At 69.0% G+C, this 19,321-nt stretch overlaps 1 protein-coding gene across 13 annotated transcripts in view; it reads left to right on the forward strand.

The window, feature by feature from the left end:
- The window catches only part of CAMK2B (calcium/calmodulin dependent protein kinase II beta), a 113,714-nt gene that overhangs the window by 83,936 nt on the left and 10,457 nt on the right, over positions 1-19,321 (forward strand). The window contains exons 7-19 of one of the 13 annotated variants that reach the window (XM_058296685.1): positions 2,585-2,687; positions 2,752-2,835; positions 3,323-3,417; positions 3,701-3,823; positions 4,329-4,412; positions 5,368-5,410; positions 7,146-7,220; positions 12,057-12,094; positions 12,245-12,316; positions 14,431-14,475; positions 15,938-15,986; positions 18,039-18,152; positions 18,249-18,329. In XM_058296685.1, coding sequence (XP_058152668.1) covers positions 2,585-2,687; positions 2,752-2,835; positions 3,323-3,417; positions 3,701-3,823; positions 4,329-4,412; positions 5,368-5,410; positions 7,146-7,220; positions 12,057-12,094; positions 12,245-12,316; positions 14,431-14,475; positions 15,938-15,986; positions 18,039-18,152; positions 18,249-18,329 — 1,006 coding nt within the window. Of the gene's footprint in view, positions 1-2,584; positions 2,688-2,751; positions 2,836-3,322; positions 3,418-3,700; positions 3,824-4,328; positions 4,413-5,367; positions 5,411-7,145; positions 7,221-12,053; positions 12,095-12,244; positions 12,317-14,430; positions 14,476-15,937; positions 15,987-18,038; positions 18,153-18,248; positions 18,330-19,321 lie in introns of all 13 variants that reach the window. The other 12 variants (XM_058296689.2, XM_058296686.2, XM_058296687.2 and 9 more) reach the window with 12 other exon arrangements.

Raw genomic sequence — 19,321 nt, forward strand, 5'->3', positions numbered from 1 at the left:
AGGGCCTATTTTTCTCCTGGGGGCAATGTGTGCCCCTGGCTTATCGCCCCACTTGTCTGAGTGCTGGTGGCCTTGGGGAGGGGACTTGCCCAGGGCTGATCGGGGACCGCGCCCTCCCTGGGGCGGCAGCAGGGGCCCGGCGCACACCTGCAGTGCCCCGGGGGGAGCCAGGCAGGGGGCACGGCCTGTGTGGCCTCTGGGAGCTGCAGGCCCCCACCTGCCCACCCCGCACCCCCAAGGGCCCACCTGTGTGGCTGTCCAGCTGTCCTCTCGTGCCACCCCGCTCTCTGTCATTGCTGGGCTCTCGGGGAGGTGGGGTGTTGGCAGGGTCCTCCGCGAGGCCTTCGTGGTCCTGGGCACGGGCTGGTGACATGCTCGCCTCATGCCCTGACCTCATCACAGCCGAGAGAAACTGAGGCAGCACCTCTTTCCAGCCCAGGTGTGACCTGGGAGCAGATAGGATCCCTCCTGAGAAGAGGAAAAGATGGGGATGAGGAGGCGGCAGAGGCCTGTGGCCCCACCTCCCTCGTTGGGCGTGGGGGTCACCCCTCCCGTGGAGAGAAACCCACCCTGGGGCGCGTTGACCACAAGAGGCGAGGCTGCGCAGGCCACGGAGGGGAGGCGGTGCCGGCTCTCGGGGTGGGGCCACTGGCACAGTGTAGACAGGCGGGCGCGGCACAGGCCCTGTCCCCCGCCGCCCCGGGAGCCGGGGAGCTGGGCGGTGTGGCCTGCCTCCTGCCCTCCTTGGCGCCTGGCTGGGTGCTCCCTGGGCCAGGGCCGGTGGCAGGACCTGAGTCCTGAAGCGGCCCCGACTGCACCCAGGGCCAGGCGCTCCCTGGGAAGGCCCCGAGGGACCTCTGTGCCCAGCTTCCCAGGAACGCTGCGCACCCTGGCCTGGTGGTCCCCAGCCCTCCTCCTCCCATGTGGGGAAGAGGGGGCCAGCAGCCTCTGGCTTGGGACAGAGATTCCCGTACTCCCACCCTGTGCCAGGTCCTGGTGGAGCTGCCAGGGAGCTGCTTGACGGTCGAGATGGCGAGAGCCCAGCGCATCACCTCAGGGACAAACAGGGCCCCAGCGTGTCACCTCAGGGACATACACGACCTTGGCTTGTCACCTGAGGGACATGCATGACCCCAGCGTGTCACCTCAGGGGTGGGTGACCCCAGTGCATCACCTCAGGGACACCCACAACCCCTGGCTTGTCACCTGAGGGACATGCACGACCCCAGCGTGTCACCTCAGGGGTGGGTGACCCCAGTGCATCACCTCAGGGACACACACAACCCCTGACTTGTCACCTCAGGGACATACACGACCCTAGCATGTCACCTCAGGGACATACACGACCCTGGCCTGTCACCTGAGGGACATGCATGACCCCAGCATGTCACCTCAGGGGTGGGTGACCCCAGTGCATCACCTCAGGGACACCCACAACCCCTGGCTTGTCACCTGAGGGACATGCACGACCCCAGCGTGTCACCTCAGGGACATGCATGACCCCGTCACCTCAGGGACGTGCATGACCCCCAGGTGTCACCTCGGGTGGGTGGCCCGGTGTGTCACCTCGGGGACAGGTATAACCCCTGGCATGTCACTTAGGAGTGGGTGTCATCTCGGGGTGGGCGTGACCCCCAGCATGTCACCTTGAGGGCGAGTGCGACCCCGGTACTTCATCTCAGGGACAGACGTGACCCCAGCCTGCCACCTCCTGGCCCCCGAGGGCACAGGCCCTCCCACTTGGGTCTCCCATGCCTTTCTGGTTCTCGGCCCCGTCTCAGCGTTGAAAGCCTCCGTTTCGGGCGGGTGTTACGGCGCGTCGACCAGGCAGCGTCTGGTGGCCTTGCTCTCGGTGGCGCAGGAAGCCGCGTGCAGTGTGGGCCTGACAGTCGTGGCTGGCCCAGCGCCGGGCGAGCGGCGCGGAGCATTTGGGTCAGCACTGCCAGCCCTTGCCTGGGGACAGCCTGGGGTGGGAGGCCTGTGTGCGGGAGTCGCCTGCCACGTGCCTCTCCCAGGACGGCAGCCCTCCTGGCCGTGCCCATGGGGCTAGGGGCCCCACGCCTGGGGGGCATCGAGTGCGGCCGGGCGGGCAGCAGGACTGGCAGGTGGCAGTGCAGGCCCTTCTAGGCACACGGCTCTGGGCTGCGGGGTCTTGGGCAGCAGCCCCCAAGCCGGCCCACCCCCGTTCTGAGGGGTCCCTTTCGGGGCCTGGGGTGCTTCTGTGCCGAGGGGAAAGCCCACGCAGCCCCAGGGGCTGTGTCTCATCGGCATGGCCGCACTCCTGCACGTGGAGCGAGGTCCCCAGCCGCCAGGATGCTGCAGGGGCCACAGCGCGGGTGCCCGCCCACCAGGGGCTCCGGGGTCGCTGGTCCAGGAGCCGGTGGGATGGCCCCAGAGCCTGGGCCTCTCTGGGCTTCCTGGCCACCCCGGAGGCGGGTGGTGGTCTGACAGCAGGAAGTGTCTGGGTGGTCCAGCTGGAGGCACATGAGCCCCGCGGACCCCCTCAGTCAGGGGGCCAGGCCTCCAGGGCCCCCGCAAACTGCCACGGCCTGTTTGTCTCCGCACGCCCCCCGGGATGCCGCAGCCCGAGAACCTGCTCCTGGCCAGCAAGTGCAAGGGTGCCGCGGTCAAGCTGGCCGACTTCGGCCTGGCCATCGAGGTGCAGGGGGACCAGCAGGCGTGGTTCGGTGAGTGCCGGCAGGGGTGGGGGGGCCCTCGGCAGCCCGCGCTCACCCCGCTCCTCGCCCCCAGGCTTCGCTGGCACGCCGGGCTACCTGTCCCCAGAGGTGCTGCGCAAGGAGGCGTACGGCAAGCCCGTGGACATCTGGGCATGTGGTGAGGCGCGGGGCAGGACGCAGCGTGCTCGGGGCTCCCCTGCAGGCGGGGGGGGGCTAACGTGAGGCCACCGTGGAGAATGGCTGTCACCCAAACGCCCAGCTCTGCGTGCCGCCAGCACCGGTGCAAGACGGGGGGCTGTAGATGGTTCTCCTGACATGTCGGGGTCACCCTGGCGGCAGCGCTGCAGCTGGGCTGGGAGTTGAGGCACGGGCACAGGGTGTGTGCAGCGCTCGTGGTGTAACGGTGACTCTTGAGTTGCTGGTAGAGATGCAAACACTGGCCTCACCAGCCGGGGGCGTGGCAAGGAGCTGGGGGGCCGGGCCTGTGCCGGGAGGGCGGAGAGGGGCTCCCTGGGAGCACATCTGATGGCGAGCGGGTCCCATCGCACGGCAGGACATCATCTTCTGCAGGGCCCCCCAGGATGGTGGAGGGCGGTGGGAGGGCGGCCCGGGCGGGGCTGCGCGCTCACAGCCCCCGCCCCCAGGGGTGATCCTGTACATCCTGCTGGTGGGCTACCCCCCGTTCTGGGACGAGGACCAGCACAAGCTCTACCAGCAGATCAAGGCGGGAGCCTATGATGTGAGTGTGGAGTCCACGCTGGGCCGTCCCCTCTGGGCAGGGGGCGCAGCTTGGTGGGGGGGGGTGCACGTGGGCTGTTCCCCCAGATGAAGGGTTCCAGCCCTGAGCTTTCAGGCCCTGTCCTGCCAAGCCCCCGAGGCCACACCAGCAAGCAAGGGGAACCTCACGCCCCACCCCAACCCGGGAACCTCCCTGCAAAGGTGGGGCACAGCCTCCTCCCTCGCCCCCTGTGTCGCTGGCATCGGGTGGGGGCTTCAGGTGCCGCCCGGGCCTTCTCCTCTAGTTCCCATCCCCCGAGTGGGACACGGTCACTCCCGAGGCCAAAAACCTCATCAATCAGATGCTGACCATCAACCCCGCCAAGCGCATCACGGCCCACGAGGCCCTCAAGCACCCGTGGGTCTGCGTAAGTCACTTCAGTGCCCGCCGGCCGTCTCCTGGGGGAGGGAGGACTTGGGATCTGTGCGGTCCTTGGGGGCTCGGAGCCTGCAGGGGAGCAGTCGAGCAATCCTGGGGGGCCCCCAGAGCCAGCAGCCCACAGGAGGGTGGTCCTGGGGACCCCATACCTGCAGGGAATGTCCGGGGGGGGGGAGTCCCGGACCTTGCGACCTTCAGAGATTTCAGTCTCTGAAGCGTGTGTTCAGGCCTCATCTCGGGAAGACGGGTGCTTGGAGGGCATGCAGAGGTGACCCCAAGTTTGTGTGTGACAGTGGCAGGCTGTGGGGAATGACGAGGCTGTGCTGGAGCAGGGGCGGCTGGGGTCACCCACGGACAGGGATGGGACCCGCAGTCAGGAGTGGGGCTGTGGCAGGTGGTTTTGGGCTCCCGGTCCGTGGTGGCCCCTAAGTGTGACTCCACGCTGACTGCCTCGGGGCCCTTTGCGGACGTGTCACCGTCCTCTCTCCCCACAGCAACGCTCCACCGTGGCCTCCATGATGCACAGACAGGAGACTGTGGAATGCCTGAAGAAGTTTAACGCCCGGAGAAAGCTCAAGGTGGGCGTGCCTGCCCCCGCTCAGGAGGGGCGGTGGTACCCTGCAGTCTCTGTGGTTCGTTCTGGAAGCACCGCTGGCCTTGGCCCCCTGTAGCCACCCTGGAGGGGCCTGTGCTGGCTCCCTGGAGAGCCCCTGTTGGGGGGATGGAGGGGCCTGGGGGCAGCAGAGAAGGCTGTCCTTGCAGCACTGCATTGGAGGAGAGTGACCGATTCTGGCAGCAGGCTGCTGGCGGGACACCAAACGTGGCAGATGGATTCATTCCCAAGGGCCCTTCCCTTGGGAACCCAAAATGCCCCCCACCAGCCCCCTGAGCATCCCCTTCTCGGGGTTGTCTTGCCCATACCATGTGTTCCACACCTGGGGGTCCCGGATTCCCAGGGACCAGGTGTTGGAAGAGAAGAGTTTTGGGGGTGTGAGGGTGGCAGCATTGTGGCCTGTGCACTCTTACCAATCACTCCTCAGATTGAGCGAGTTTGGAAGTTGTAGTAAGGAAAGCAGGGGTGCAGGGTGCGAAGCCAGGGAGCCAGGTGGCCCCTGAGGAGGCAGGCGCTGCAGGAACCGGGCACAGAAAGGCCAGCTGACTCCCCCCAGCTGCCCGTGTCTGCCCAGGACAGGCCCTGTCACCTCCCGACGAGAGGGTCCCCCAGGAGCCCTGGCTTCCTCAGTCTGCTGTTGAATGGCAGAGCAGTCCCCAAACGGCCGGTCCAGCCATGTGGGGCCTGGGTTATCCTGGCAGTGTGCAGGGAGGGGTGCTGGCAGAGCAGGGCGGTAGGCAGCCGTGGGGTGTGGGTCGCCCAGCAGGGGCTGCAGGGGCTGTGCCCGTCCCCTGGGGCCAGCCAGCCAGCGGCTTTGGTTCTGGAAGCAGGTGACCCCTCTGGGTGCAGCTGGTAAGTTTCAAGGAGCCAGGACCCCGCAAACGGCAGAAGCTGGGCTTATCTGTGTGCTTCTTCCCCAGGGGGCGATCCTCACCACGATGCTGGCCACGCGAAACTTCTCAGGTGAGGGCATGTGTCACCAGGAAGGGCAGAGCAGCTGCCGCCTCACCCCGCCCGCTGGCCAGCTGCGAGTGCCACCTGCAGACTCGGGACAGCCGCAGGGGCCGCCCCGCCCATCTCCGCCGCCCGCCCGCCCACCCCCATAGCCCCGCCTATCACCGCTCGGCTCATCGCTGCCAGCCCCGCCTATCCCCCATAGCCCCGCCTATCACCGCTCGGCTCATCGCCCCGCCCATCCCCATAGCCCTGCCTATCACCGCTGGGCTCATCGCCGCCGCCTCGCCCACCCCCATAGCCCCGCCTATCACCGCTGGGCTCTTCTCCGCTGCCCCGCCCATCGCCGCCATCGCCTTGCCTATCTATGCCCGGCTCCTAGCCGCCCCACCCATCTTCCCCACCGCCTCATCACCGCCCCGCCCATTCGCTGCCTTGTTTGTCACTCGCCTTCGTCCATTTCTGCCGCCCCCCACCACCCCTTTCCCAGTCCACCTCTCCCCCGGTCTCCCACAGCCACGCCCATCACCTCGCCCTTCCCACAGCCACGCCCGCCCAACTTCCCAGTTTATCCCTGCTGTCCCGCCCATCTCCTGTGGCCACGCCCACTTCCCATGGCCACGCCCACACGGCGTGCCAGTCGCTGCCCCGCTCATCTCCCGCGGCCACGCCCATGGCCACGCCCACTCGCTTCCCGTCCATCGCCCGGTCTCTTCGGCCGCTTCCAGTGCGCTCCGGCCCCTGCTCCTGGCCTCGGGCCTCGGCCCCCACAGCCCGCGGAGACCTGGTCCCTGGCTGCGCCCCTCCGTGGCCTCCCCAGGCGGCCCCAGGAGGCCGCCTGCAGCCCCGTGCCGTGCTTGGTCTGTGTCCTGACGCCCCCCTGTGTCTCGGAGCCCACGCCCCCTGAGTGTCTGTCTGCCGCTGCCCGGAGCCCGCAGTTCCGCCGTGTGTCCGTCCAGGCGCTGGGCGGGCAGCTCTGCGCCCTCGTCCTGTGTGGAAGCCCCTGGGCACCCCGTTCTGTGTGTGCGACGGGGCCGCAGGGCCGGGGCGAGCGGGGCTCAGCGAGCAGGGTCAGGCAGCCTGCTTCTCGCTGCCGGCCCCGGGCGCCCAGCGGGGAGGGGTGCTGCGGGCTGGGGGTCCTCGGGGGCCCAGCCCCCCCGGAAGAGCACTGGGGTCCCTGTGGCGTCTCCGTGGTCGTGTGTGCGTGCCGGCTCTGTCGTCTGTGCCCCCACCCTGCCCATCCCCTCGCTGTGGCCCTGCATCGCTGGGGGCTGCACGCTGCCACCTGGCACTGGCTGGTGCTGGGGGCTGCCATGGGGGCCTCATGGCCTTGGCTGCCCCCAGGCCCCGCTCACCCAGAAGCCCCCCACCGGGGTTTTCTACGGAGAAAGGAGGCAAATGCTTTTCAAACCTGACTGACCCAGACCTGGTTTTCGCTCTCCTGGAGCCAACAGTCTCTCTCACCTGAACTTGAACTCTAACCTTCTTCTGCTTCCTTTGTCTTTTTTCTTCCTTTATCTTGCTCCCCCCCTCCGTGTCGGCCCCTCCCCACCCCTCCATCATGGCTACCCCCCACCCACACCCGCCTGTGTCCTCCCCCACCCCTCCCCCCGCTCTTCCCTTCCTGCCCCCTCCCCCGACACGGCTCCCTGCCCACCCTGACATGTCTGTGTCCACTGCCCCACCCCTCCACCGTCACGGCTCCCCCTCCCCGGCCCCTCTGTCTCTAACCCGGTGCTAACAGTGGGCAGACAGACCACCGCTCCGGCCACAATGTCCGCCGCGGCCTCCGGTGCCCCCCTGGGGCTGGTGGAACAAGGTAGATGTGTCTTGACCAGTGTCCCGCCCGCTGCCCGCTGCCCCCCTGCCCGGTCAGCTCCGTCAGCATGCACCTGTCACACGCGAGGCTGCCCGCGGGGACTCACCCCAGCCAAGACCACCCATGGAGGGCTCAGGGGCCGCCCAGCTTTTCCTGGGCCTCCCTTTCCTCTTCTTCAAACAAGGGCTGGGCTGGTGACCCTTAAGGGCAGCCAGCGTGCATTTGGCTGAAGTGGCCTGAGAGGACGCTGCTCTGGGCCCTGGGAGCTGGGGAGTAGGAGACCCTCTTTCCACCACGATCTCTGTCAGAATGGCTCTGGTCCCCAGGAAGGCTGTGGGTCTGCTGTCGGGGTGGCCAGACCCCTAGAGTGGGGGGCAGGCCGGAAGACTCCAGAAGCCAGAGCCCCGCCGTGACAGCCGCTGGGGCCCCAGTCGGTGCCCCCCTCCTGCCCGCTGCCGCTGAGACCCCATGTCCCTTGGGCCTGGGCCCACCGCGTCGCCCTCAGCAACCTGTACCCCGACGTCTTCGCCTGCCTCTTGCACGGCCTGCAGTGCTGAGGGGCCTGCCCGCGTGGGGGGCTGTGGTCTGGAGCCGTGACCTGGTGCTGCCTAGTGCCCACCTGCATGTCCGAGCCCGGCGGCTGCCCTCGGCCCCGGGCAGGGCTGGGGTGTCCCGGGACCCTCCTGCTTGTCTGGCCCCATGTGGGGCAGCGGCTCTGCCCCCTGCCTTCTGGGGCCATGCAGGGACCCAGCTCTCAGGAGGCCCAGGCATGACCCTGCCACCTCTGGCCTATTTCTTCCAGTGTGCAGGGGCCTGGGGATCACCAGGCCTTCGGGTCCACAGCCACAGGCCTGGCCGAGGCCAGTGCACGTTCAGGGTGGCGGGACCTGGCCACGGCTGGTCGTGCACCCTTGGGCGGCAGCCTCCTTGGAGCCTCAGGTGGCCGATTGTGACGGGGCAGGATGCTCCGAGGTCTGGGGGGTGGGGGCTGGCTGTGCACCCTCGACTCACTCTCCAAGACCTGCCCCAACTCGGGGAGCTGGTGGGGGGTGAGCAGCCGGCACCTTCTCCCCCAGAGCCCCCGCAGGCCCCCTGAGGGCAGCTCAGGTCCAAGCCGCCCCCTTGCGTGGGCCGTGGGTGCTGCAGTTAAACCCGGGGGATGTGGCAGCAGGCGGGAGGCCCGGGGGTCGTCCCGAGTGGAGGGAGGGCCGGGCGTTGGCAGGACAGGTCCCAGCAGCTCCCGGGCAGCCCAGGAAGCAGGGCCACGGCACAGGACTGGGGTGCCAGCTCCGCCTCGAATGCCAGCCTTGCCTGCCGATGCCGCGTGGTGGCCTGCATGCCGCGTGCATGCCCCGGCTCCGCCCGGGCGCAGGGGCGTCCTGCATGAGGAGGAGCCCAGCATGGCCGGTCACGGGCGGCCGGCCAGAGGGTGTGAGCGAGTGCCGCCGGAGCCGGCCCCCGGCTGGGGGTCCCTGTTCCCGGATCACCGCCTCTGCGTGACGCTGCCCTGCCGTGGGTCTGGCCCTGGCGTTCGGCGCTCCCGAGGCCGGCTGGGCGCCCAGGGCGCTTTGGGCCCAGCAGCGGCCGTGTCTGTGTAGGGCTCCCTGGGGCTCATAAAGGCACCCCCTCCAAGCCCCCACCTGGCCATCAGGGGTCCCCCGCTGGGCAGACCGGTGGGGGTGGTCTCGGGGGCCCCCCGTCAGAGCGTGTCGTGGCCTTCCTGGGGGATGCCATCGCTGGCAGGGCCGGGGAGCCCCAGCCAGGTGTCGGGGTGCCTCTCCTACCGTGCTGTGGGTGCATTTAACCTGCGAAGGCTGGGCTGCTTCAGGGTGGGAGCAGCAGGGCTCCAGGTCTGGGAGAGGAGCTGGGAATGCCTCCCGGGTGGAGGGCACAGCCCTGCACTTCCCTCCTCGGGGGGAGGGCGGCAGCTGCTCGGCATAGTCAGGGTCCCCCAATTACTTATTCACAGAGCCTGCGTAGAAAGGAGGGGGGGGCGGGGCGTCGTAATGCAGAACTTTTGAGGATTGACTGAAGCCTCTCGGAGTCCTGGCTGCAGGACTTCTCAGAGCCTTAGGTAGATAGTGGTCCTTTCCAAATCCAAGAGGAAGGCTGGGTTGTGCAGCATGTCCCACCTACCGAAGCATGAAACTCTTCTTTTCTGTTTTCCCACCCAGAATGGCAGGTTGCTCGAGTAACGTAGTTTGGGGATGTGGGTGTAGGTCCCGCTAGGGATCTGAACTTAATCTCAAGGCCAGGGGCAGCCCGGCAGGCAAGCCCTTACTGAAAATGCCGCCAGGTCTGCCTCAGTCCCCATGGGCCTGCGGGGCGTGGAGGGGGCTGCAAAGCCACCTCCTGCCAGGTGCCGGGCTGGTGGCAGAGACGCCACCGGCCAGGCTGCATGGCCCAAAGGGCGCGCCCTTGGCTCTGCCTGCAGGGCGCGGGTCAAGACCCTCTTCCCCGAGTCAGCAGGGGCGGACTGGCGGGGTCCTTCCTTCAGAACCCGGGGGTTTTGCTCTCTCGTCTCTGCTCCGCCCGATTAAGCCTTCACGGTAAGGCTTAATGTCGACTTAGGCCCACCCTTGTCACCCCTGCACGGGCCGGAGGGTCAGCCGGCAACCGGGGGTCCAGAGCCCTGGGGCTGAGCGCGGTGCCCTTGGCTCAGTGTGCCGCCTGCTTGGGGACGGCTCGCGGTAAGTCGGGCCGACCGGGGCTGGGCACGCGTTCCCGGCGGCCAGCGCCGCGAGGTCGTTCAGGCGGGACGGAATCTGCTCGCGCCGTGTGCTTTGGGCACGGGAGGGGGGAGCGAGACCCCCGCGGCCCTGAGCGTCGGAGAAGCCGGGGCGACCAGGGGGCCCCTTGGCTGTGTGCCCAGAACTGGCCTGGGAAGGAGGGCCAGTGTTGCCCCGCGGCCGGGGATCTCAACCGCCAGGAGGCAGCGCTGTTTAACACCGGCTGTGCAAGAGTGGGTGCGCCACCCCAGGCAGCGGGCATCTGCTAGGTAGGGCTGCCGCGCAGCATCGGCGAGGGCCTGCGTCGGGCCCGGTCCTCGGGGGTCAGGTGCAGAGAACAGGCCAAGGCGCCTGGCTGCACTGGGTGCCTCCTTGATCATGGAAAGTCTGCTCTGCAGCTCTTGCAGGGGTCGTCTGGGGCCTCGGGCACATCTTTGGAAGGAGTAGCAGGAAGGCGGGAGGGCTGAGACCCCGGCCCACCGCAGTGGGTGATCGGGCCGTCCTGCTTGGGTCCTGGGGTCCCCCACACCAAGCAACTGGCCAGCGAGGTGGCCGGCTGGGGGACGTGCCGCCGGGAGCCGAGACTTGGCCCACCTCCGTCCTCACCCAGGCCCGTCCCTGAGCTGCCACCTTGGGACCTTTGATGGGAAACCTTGACCGAGAGCCGTGCTTCTCGGGGGTTAGCAGGTGTCGGGATCATCCGGAACGCTAGTTCGGCAGATGCTGAGCCCGCGCCGGGGTTAGAGATGGCGCAGGACCGGGTGGGCCCAGGGACCCCTTCTAAGCAGTGGTGACCCTGCAGCTCCAGCCCCAGGGACCCCTTCGGGACGCACTGTAGATCCCTGGTCTCAGTGGTTTCCTGACTGCCCGGAGCAGATGCAGAAGCTCGGCCCGCCGCGGCAGCCCAAGGCCCCGTCCCCGGGCTCAGGCTGGTGGTGTGGCCTCCAGACAGGCGGAAGAGGCTGGGGCAGCCTGGACGGCCAGAGTGGATGGGGCGGGCAGGCTGCGCGCTGTTTCCCCTTGCCCTGAGAAGCACCCCGTCCCCCCAAAATCCGAGTCTGCAAGGCAACCCGTCTCTCTCCTCCCTGTCCCCATGAGGCCATGGCGAGCGTGGCGCGTGGCTGGCAGGAGGGAGGGCAGCAGGGTGCGGGCAGCCTGGGGGGGGGGTGCCAAGAGCCCCCGACCTGCCGGCCTCCTGCCTGGACCAGCACCAATCTCGCTTTCTCTCTCTCTCCCCTCCTGTCTCCTCTTCTCGCCTTTCCTTCTCTGGAAGGTAAGCCCACTTCCTTTTCTCTAGGGCAGTAATTCTGTAACACGCCCTCCAACCTGCCGCGCGGGATTTAGGTCCTGGGGGGTCACGGCTTCCCACGGGGGGCGGCAGGGGCCGGTTCTGAGGCTCGGGAAAGCAGAGGCAACAGGGCCCGCGCAGCCTGGCTTCTCCCAAGTGTATCCGTCTTGCTGACCCCCACTCAGAGCCCAGGACCCTTTGGGGGTGGCCAAGGGCCCAGGCTGGGCACAGCCGGTGCCTGCCAGGGGCAGGGTCCCCAGGCCGCCGGGAAGCTGGGGGCAGGACTGGAGGAGGGCGCGCAGGGCTGCAGCAGGTGCTCTGCGCATTGGGCCGTGCTGCAGACCTCAGGGCCCTGCTACGTGGGGCGTGGGGCTGGGGCAAGCCCCTTTTCTGTGCAGGTGACCAACTGCCTGTCTGCTTCTGGAAACTTCTGGGGCTTATGGAAACTTCTGAGGCCCCTGCCCTCTCTGAAAGCCAGGCCCCTTCCCAGGCTCAGCTTGCCCACTGTGCCCACCTGTGCCAGGCTCTTTGCCAGGCACACGGGGCGGGGGGGGTGATAGCCCATACCGCAGCCTGTGGGTCACCCTAAAGGTGAGGGACGTCATGGGCGGGGAGGGTTCCCCGTGCCCACTGGTGCCCCTGAGCCCAGATTGGAGAAGAAATGCTGGTGTCCCAGGACCATGAATAGAGGGCAGGGGTGGGCCTGTCCCCGAGGACCGAAAAGCAGCCCTGCCTCGTGGCTGCTCGGGGAGGAGCAGGTCTGGGTGCCGGCTCTTCGCAGGCCATCCCTCATGGTGCCTCTTTCCCTCCCTGCAGCAGCCAAGAGTTTACTGAACAAGAAAGCAGACGGAGGCAAGGTGAGGCGCCAGCATGGCTGGCTGCTGCGGCCCCCCCACCCCTCTCTGCCTGTCCCCTGTCCCCGCCCCGACCCCAGAGCTACCCCCCGGGACCCCCAGCACAGCCCCTCCTCCGCACCTAATCAAGCTCCTGTCCTTTTCTCTCCACAGCCCCAGACGAATAGTACCAAAAACAGCGCAGCCGTCACCAGCCCCAAGGGGTCGCTCCCGCCGGCTGCCCTGGTACTGAGCTCCTTCTTGGCCCCCCTTGCGTCCCCAGGCCACGGGGTCACTTCTGGGCGGGTGCTCCCAGGACGGGGTAGGGGAGGTCAGGCGCCCATGCCCGTGTCGGGGCCCAGACCACTGTGGGGAGCTTCTCGCTTGGGGCGCCTATCCCGAGGATGCCCTTCAAGCTGCAGAGACTGGGGGTGCAGGGAGGGTCCCAGCAGCACCCACGGTGGTAGGTGGGGGGGGACGATCCCAGCAAAAACTGTCTCAAGGGAACTTAGATGCCTGGAGCCTGTGCGGTACCTTCAAGGTTGGGGTGCCGGTCCAAGGGTGGCAGAGGTGGCTTGGGGTGCCTGGACCCGAGACCATCCACCCTGGCTTCTCTGCCCCGTTGCAGTACACTGCCGAGAACAGGGCCGGGCTCTGTGCGAGGGGACAGAAACCAAGAGTGTGGTGTGCGCATGGCCCCTGGGGGAGCTGAGGGGGCTGAAGTGCGGGGCGGGACTGGGGGGTACAGGGGGGGATGGGCTGGAGGGGCACAGGGGGAGCTGGGCAGGCTGGAGAGGTGCTGGGGGTGCTGGAGGGGTACGGGGGAGCTGGAGGGGTGCAGAGGGAGCTGGGCAGGCTGAAGAGGTACTGTGGTGCTGGAAGGGTACGGGGGGAGCTGGAGGGGTAGAGGGGGAGGTGGAGGGCTGGAAGGGTACAGGGGGAGCTGGGCAGGCTGAAGAGGTGTAGGGGGCTGGAGGAGTACAGGGGGATCTGGGGGGTGCAGGGGAGCTTGGGGGGCTGGAGGGGCACGGGGGGACCTGGGGGGATATAGGGGAGCTGGGAGGCTGGAGGGGCACAGGGGAGCTGGGCAGGCTGAAGAGGTACTGGGGGGGCTGGAGTGGTGCAGGCGGCCAGGAGGGGCACAGGGGTTACGGGGCAGGCTAGAGAAGTGCAAAGGGAGCTGGGAATGCTGGAAGGGTACAGCGGGGACTGGAGCAGAACAGGGGGAGCTGGGTGGACTGGAGAGGTACTGGGCGGGCTGGAGGGGTGCCCATTTCCCAGGGGGGCAGGCCATGGTGGGCTAGGGTGCTGGACTTCCCGCAGCGGCCCTCTTCCTGGGCCCCTGTGGGCCTCCGGCGTGTGGGAAGGTAGAGGCGCTGTCCCTTCCCGTCACCGTCTTCCTTCTCCTGGGGAAGGAAGGGGCTGGTCCTGGCTTCTGAGCCCTCCTGGTGACCTGAGAGAGACAGCCAGCGCCCCCAGCCCCAGTCCAGCCCCCGCACGGACTCCCCAGGCCCAGCTCTGCCCGCCAGCCCCAAGGGCCCGTGGGCTCTACTTGCCCCTCTGCGCCCCACGAGAGGGGGCAGGGCTGCGGAGACACCTTCAGGGGCCGGCGACGGCGGGGGGGCTGTGGTCGCCGGGCTGCTGAGGGGACAGCAGGCGGGCGTTTCTTCACGGGCCGTGAATCTAAGGGGGGGGTGGTGCCCCAACTGGCTCAGGTGAGCCCTTTGATGCGCCCCCGTAGGTGGGCTTGGCCTTGGCCGGCTGGTGCGCCAGCGGCGGCCTGTTCAGAGCCACCGAGAGGTGGGGCTTGTGCCGGCGCAAAGCTCCAGAAGTTGGCTCAAAAGGAAGCCTGTTTGGATGCCCCCTCGCGCCCCCAGGGACTGGCATGGCCAGCGTGGGCACCGGGGGCATCTCGGCCTAGGACCCCGTGCCCCCAGCGTGGGGGGAGGCAGGGGGAGCCGTTCAGGGAAGTGGGTGGGGGCAGGAAGGCCGGCCGCCCCAGGCCTCCCCGCCACCCACCACCCCATCCCCGCCGGCTTCCCGCTGGGGCCCTGCCGTGCCCCGGGTGGGTGGGTAGGCAGCGCCGGAAGCAGCCGGGCCCGCTTAACGCATACCACGCGCCCCATCGCCCTCGCAGCACCCTGCTGGGGTCGGCCCCAGCCCTGGGCTTCTCCCGGACTCGCCCCTGCCGCCCTCCATCGCCCTCCATCCGCTGGCCCCTGCCGCGCCCGCCCTCCGCGCAGCGTGCGCCCCTGCGCCGCACCCACTCTGCCTCGCCACGCCGCCCCTCCCCGGGGCCTCTGCTCTGTCTTTCTCACTTTCCCTCTCTTTCCTTCCTCTGTGTCTTCCTTCTTCTCTAGGAGCCTCAAACCACCGTTATCCACAACCCTGTGGACGGGATTAAGGTACCGCTGCCTCTTTCCACGTCACCCCGGGGAGGTCCTGCGCCTTCCTCGGCAAGATCCTGAGGCACAGGGGATGGGCCCGGGGTGTGGTCCAGGAGGCGTGTGCCCGAGTGGCGGGGGCAGCCGCCAGCGCCTCTTCCACGCCTCCAGGGGCCCGGCCCGGCGAGTCCCTCTCCAGAGGGTCCCCGCGGGACAGCGGTTTGCGCTTGGCCCCGGTTCAGACAGCTGAGGGACACGGTGCTGCCACCGCCGAGAAGGCACCGGGCCCCACGCCCATGTGGCCTGGTTAGGTGCACCGTGCGGCCAGCACTCCTCAGGCCGGGCTCGGGGCGGTCCTGCCATTCAGGAATGGGGTCTTTTGCCCCAGTAGAGGCGGCCCACCCGCCCAGCTAGAGAGGGCACGCCGCCTGGGACTGTCGCCAGCTTCCTCTGCCCATCTTCGGAGGGGCGGGGCTGCTGGCCGAGCGAGGAGAGCAGCACCCGAGTCCCCCGCAGTGGCTTCACCCATCGTGCATGCCCTGCTGCCTGCACCCACCGCTTCCTCCCCCACCCGCTCTAAGCCATCAGCTCCCATCTCGGCACATCGGCGGCGTCCCTGAGCTCAGCAGAGGGCAGGCGCGGGGTGGGCGCGGCACGGCTGTGTCCCACGGGGTCGGCTCTTCCCTGCCTGCAGCAGGAGGGTGAGGGCGGGTCCCCCCAGGGCCACCTGGCCCTGCCCTCGGAAGCACCTGCTGGACCTGCCGGCACCTGTGCCCTCGGGCGGGGTCAGGGCTGCAGGCCCACGTGCTCTCCCAGACGCGGATCCTGGAGGCGCGGTGACTGGGTCGCAGTTCTCGGGCCATGGGTGCGTCCCACCTGGGAGGCCGCATCCCCGCCGAGGGGCTGCCGGGCAATTCCTGGGGCTGTGCTGCCCCGGCACCTAAGGCAGCCCTGGGTCCAAGGCAGGGGTCCAGCCGGGGCTCCTTGGTCCAGCTGCCTCCTTGGGGAGGCGGTGGCAGGTGACGGCTGCAAGTCAGCCACCAATGGCCCCGCCTTTCGGCCCCGCGGCCCCTCAGCTGCAGGGTTCCTGGTGGCGCAGCCAGGGCCTTGTGGGGAAGGCGACAGGGGCCTCTGCTGGGGATGAGCTGAGCGGCGAGGGTCTGCCCCAGTCCGTGTGGTTTTACATCGGGGAAGCTCTAAAAGCGCGTTTCCCCTTCCCCTGTGGTGCCCTCCGAGGAGGTGGCGCAGGCCGCGAGGCCAGAGCGGCAGGGCAGGGGCCTCGGGGCTTGGTCCCGAGCCGTCGCAGTGGCCCCTGCGCTCCCCGCCTTTCCTCCAGCCAGGCCTGGCCATGGCCAGTGTCCAGCGCCCTGGCCTGAGCGTGGCTCCGGAGCTCACGCAGCCTGGGGTGGAAGCCCCCGGAGCGCCCGCCTCCCCGAGCCGCACCTGCAGCCAGCCACCGACCCTCTGTCCCCTGTCTCCCCAGGAGTCTTCCGACAGCACCAGCACCACCATCGAGGACGAGGACGCGAAAGGTACGGCCGCCCACGCCCCCAACCCGCTCCCACGCCCCCTCCCCAGCCCGCTCCACTCCCACTCCTCTGCTCCTCCACTCCCCGTACTCTTCACACCCGCTCACACACCCTCCCCTCACACCCATCACACTTGCTCACACCCTCCCCGCACCCGCTCACACCTGCTCACACCCTCTCACACTCCTCACACCTCACATCTTCTCACACCTGCTCTCTCCCCACCCTTGTTCACACCTACTCACATTTGCTCACATTTCATCACACCCACTCACAGCCACTCACACGTGCTCACCCCCTCCCCTCACAGTCCTCACACCTCACCCCCTCCCTTCACCCCCTCACACCCGGTCACAGCCACTCCCACCTGCTCACACCCCTCCCCTCACACACCTGCCCACATCTCCCCTCACACCTACTCACACTCCTCCCCTCACACTCCTCACACCCATGCACACCTGCTCACCCCTCCCCTCAGCCCCTCACACCTACTCACACCTGCTCACACCCTCCCCTCCCACTCACACCTGCTCACATCTCCCCTCACACCTGCTCACACCCCTCCCCTCCCACTCCTCACACCCGTGCGCACCTGCTCACCCGTCCTCAGCCCCTTGTACCCACTCACACCTGCTCACACCCTCCCCTCACACCTCACATCTCCCTTCACACCCACTCACTCTTCCCCTCACCCACTCACACCAACTCATACCTGCTCACCCCTCCCCTCAGCCCCTCACTTCTGCTCACACCTGTTCACACCCACTTGCACCCGCTCATACCCACTCACACCTGCTCACCCCCAGCCCCTCACACCCACTCACACCTGTTCACACCCACTTACCCCTTCACACCCGCTCACATCCACTCACACCTGCTCACCCCTTCACACCCGCTCACACCTGCTCACCCCCACCCCTCAGCCCCTCACACCCGCTCACAGTGCCCCCCCAGCGCCCTCCCCTCCCCTCCCATGCCTCGTCCCGCCCTCCTGGTCTCCGGCCATGTGCCCTCTCTTTGGCAGCCCCAGCCGGGTGCATCCAGGAGCCGGCGCTGATGCCGGGGAGGAGGGAGCCGGCCCTCTGCCGGCGGCGTGGTCCTGCGCTGTGAGCTGCCTGTGGGTCTGGCGGGGGCCCACCAGCCAGGCAGCTGGGGCAGGCGCTGCGTCTGCACGGGGCCTCGCTTCCCCCACCCTGTGCTCGAGTCTGCGCATCATCTGGACGGCGGCCTCGGGGCAAGGCGTGGCTCCACGGGGCAGGCGGGGCCAGCTCCAGGCAGGAAGGGCTGGCGGGCAGAGGCTGCCCAAAGGCGTTCTCATCCTCGCCAAGGCGCCTAGCTCCTCGGCCGCAGCTCGGCCCGCTGTGGGCAGCAGCCTTGGCGGGCGTGCGGGACCGCCTCCCTGCGCTCGTGGCGGGCGGGAGCCTCCCTGTGCTGGCTCTGCCGGCTGGGAAGGGGCCACGGGTGTGTGGACCGCGCTCCTGAGGGCTTCCTCGAGGGGACCCCAGGCCCAGCCCACCTCACGCCCCTCTGCAGCCCCCTTCCCCTCACGCCCCCCTCCACCCAGCTTCCGCCCGCCGAGCCCTTCTCCATCGCTGTCCAGAGCGGCATAGCGCGCCAGCCTCAGCACAGCGCCGCCTCCAGGCCCCACGTGGCCCCGGGGCGCCTGGACGTGATTTCCCACGGAAGACGGAGATGCGCCAGGCTGCCCTCGCTGCAGGGCGCAGGCTACTGGAGAGACCCCTGCCAGTGGGGCCTGGGTGCCACGCCGAGCCTGGGGCACTGGTGGTGGCGGAGGGGGCCCTGGCGTTTGGCCCCTCCGGCCGGCTGGGCAGGGATGGCAGGGGCAGGGCCAGGCCTGCACGTGCCCAGCGGCGGCAGGGGCCTGGGCGGCTGCCCTGGGTTCACAGCGGAGTCACACCTCACCAGGTTCGGCTCTGGGCCCAGGGTGGCCTCGCTTCTCTGAGCCCCTCCTCAGGCTGTCTCCCCCCGTCACTGTCTCCCGGCGTGCCCCTCGCCCTGCCTGTCCTTCACGTCCGTCTGTCTGTTCCGCCACAGCCCCCAGGATCCCTGACATCCTGAGCTCGGTGAGGAGGGGCTCGGGCGCCCCGGAAGCCGAGGGCCCCCCGCCCTGCCCGTCTCCGGCTCTCGTTAGCCCCCCGCCCGCCCTGTGTAAGTAGCAGGCTGCTGCCGGGGGCCTTTGGCAGCCTGGCGCCTGCCCTCTGCCCGCCTGCCACCTCGTGCTCACATCTGTCTGTTCCGCCCCAGCCCCCAGGATCTCTGACATCCTGAGCTCGGTGAGGAGGGGCTCGGGCGCCCCGGAAGCCGAGGGCCCCCTGCCCGCCCCGTGTAAGTAAGCCGCAGGGGCTTGCTACAAACAGCCTGGCGCTAGCGGCTTCCCTGCACCTGCGCGCATGGTCTCCACCTCCGGGGCTGGGCCTGGGGCCCGCGCCCCCCCCACGCGCCCTCACACCCCCGGCCACGCTCTCCTGCCACCGCACTCCGCTTCCCTGGGCCCTGCCTTGCAGCTGCCCCACTCCCCAGCATGCCCTGGAGCCCGCCGCTGGCTGCCCCTCCCGGGGCCCTCAAGCCCCAGCCTCCCCCCAGGGTCTGTCCTGTGGACCCAGACCCTCCTGGTGTCCGGCACCCAGACAGGGCGCGCCAGTCCTGCTGGAGAGCACGTCCTGCGCAGCGGCGTCCCACCGTGGGCCCCTGGGGCTGACCCCTGCCGGGACTGATTCCTGCAGGTGCTGGTGAAGGCCAGGAGGGGTCTATAGCCTGGACCCCCCCCCCCCCAGCTGCCCAGGGAGCTCAGAGCCCAGGAGATAGCACCAGAACACGCGCCTGTTCCCAGGCCTGGGGGCTCTGGGCCCGCTCTGCCTGTCCCCCCACCCCCACCCCCAGCCTGCGCGGCCAGGCCAGTCCCCTGGTCTTCGGTCAGCCTCCTCGGGGGTAGCTCCAGCCCAGAGCAGCTCTGCGTTCCACCCGCCTGTGGGGCCCCCACAGGCTCCTTCACCCCCTAGAGCCCTCGGCCCCCTGCACCACCATGTGCCCTTCACTCCCTAACGTCCTCTCCACGGCCCCCCAGCCCCTCCTCCCCTCATCCCCTCACCCCATGTTCCCCCCCCTCCAGCCCCCTCACCCCTGTTCCCACCCCCTCCAGCCCCCTCACCCCCTCATCCCCTCACCCCATGTTCCCCCCCCGCTCTCCATCCCCCTCACCCCTGTTCCCACCCCCTCCAGCCCCCTCACCCCCCTCATCCCCTCACCCCATGTTCCCCCCTGCTCTCCATCCCCCTCCCCCCTGTTCCCACCCCCTCCAGCCCCCTCACCCCCTCATC

The sequence above is a fragment of the Dasypus novemcinctus genome, chromosome 5, assembly GCF_030445035.2.
Source record: "Dasypus novemcinctus isolate mDasNov1 chromosome 5, mDasNov1.1.hap2, whole genome shotgun sequence".
NCBI lineage: Eukaryota > Metazoa > Chordata > Mammalia > Cingulata > Dasypodidae > Dasypus > Dasypus novemcinctus.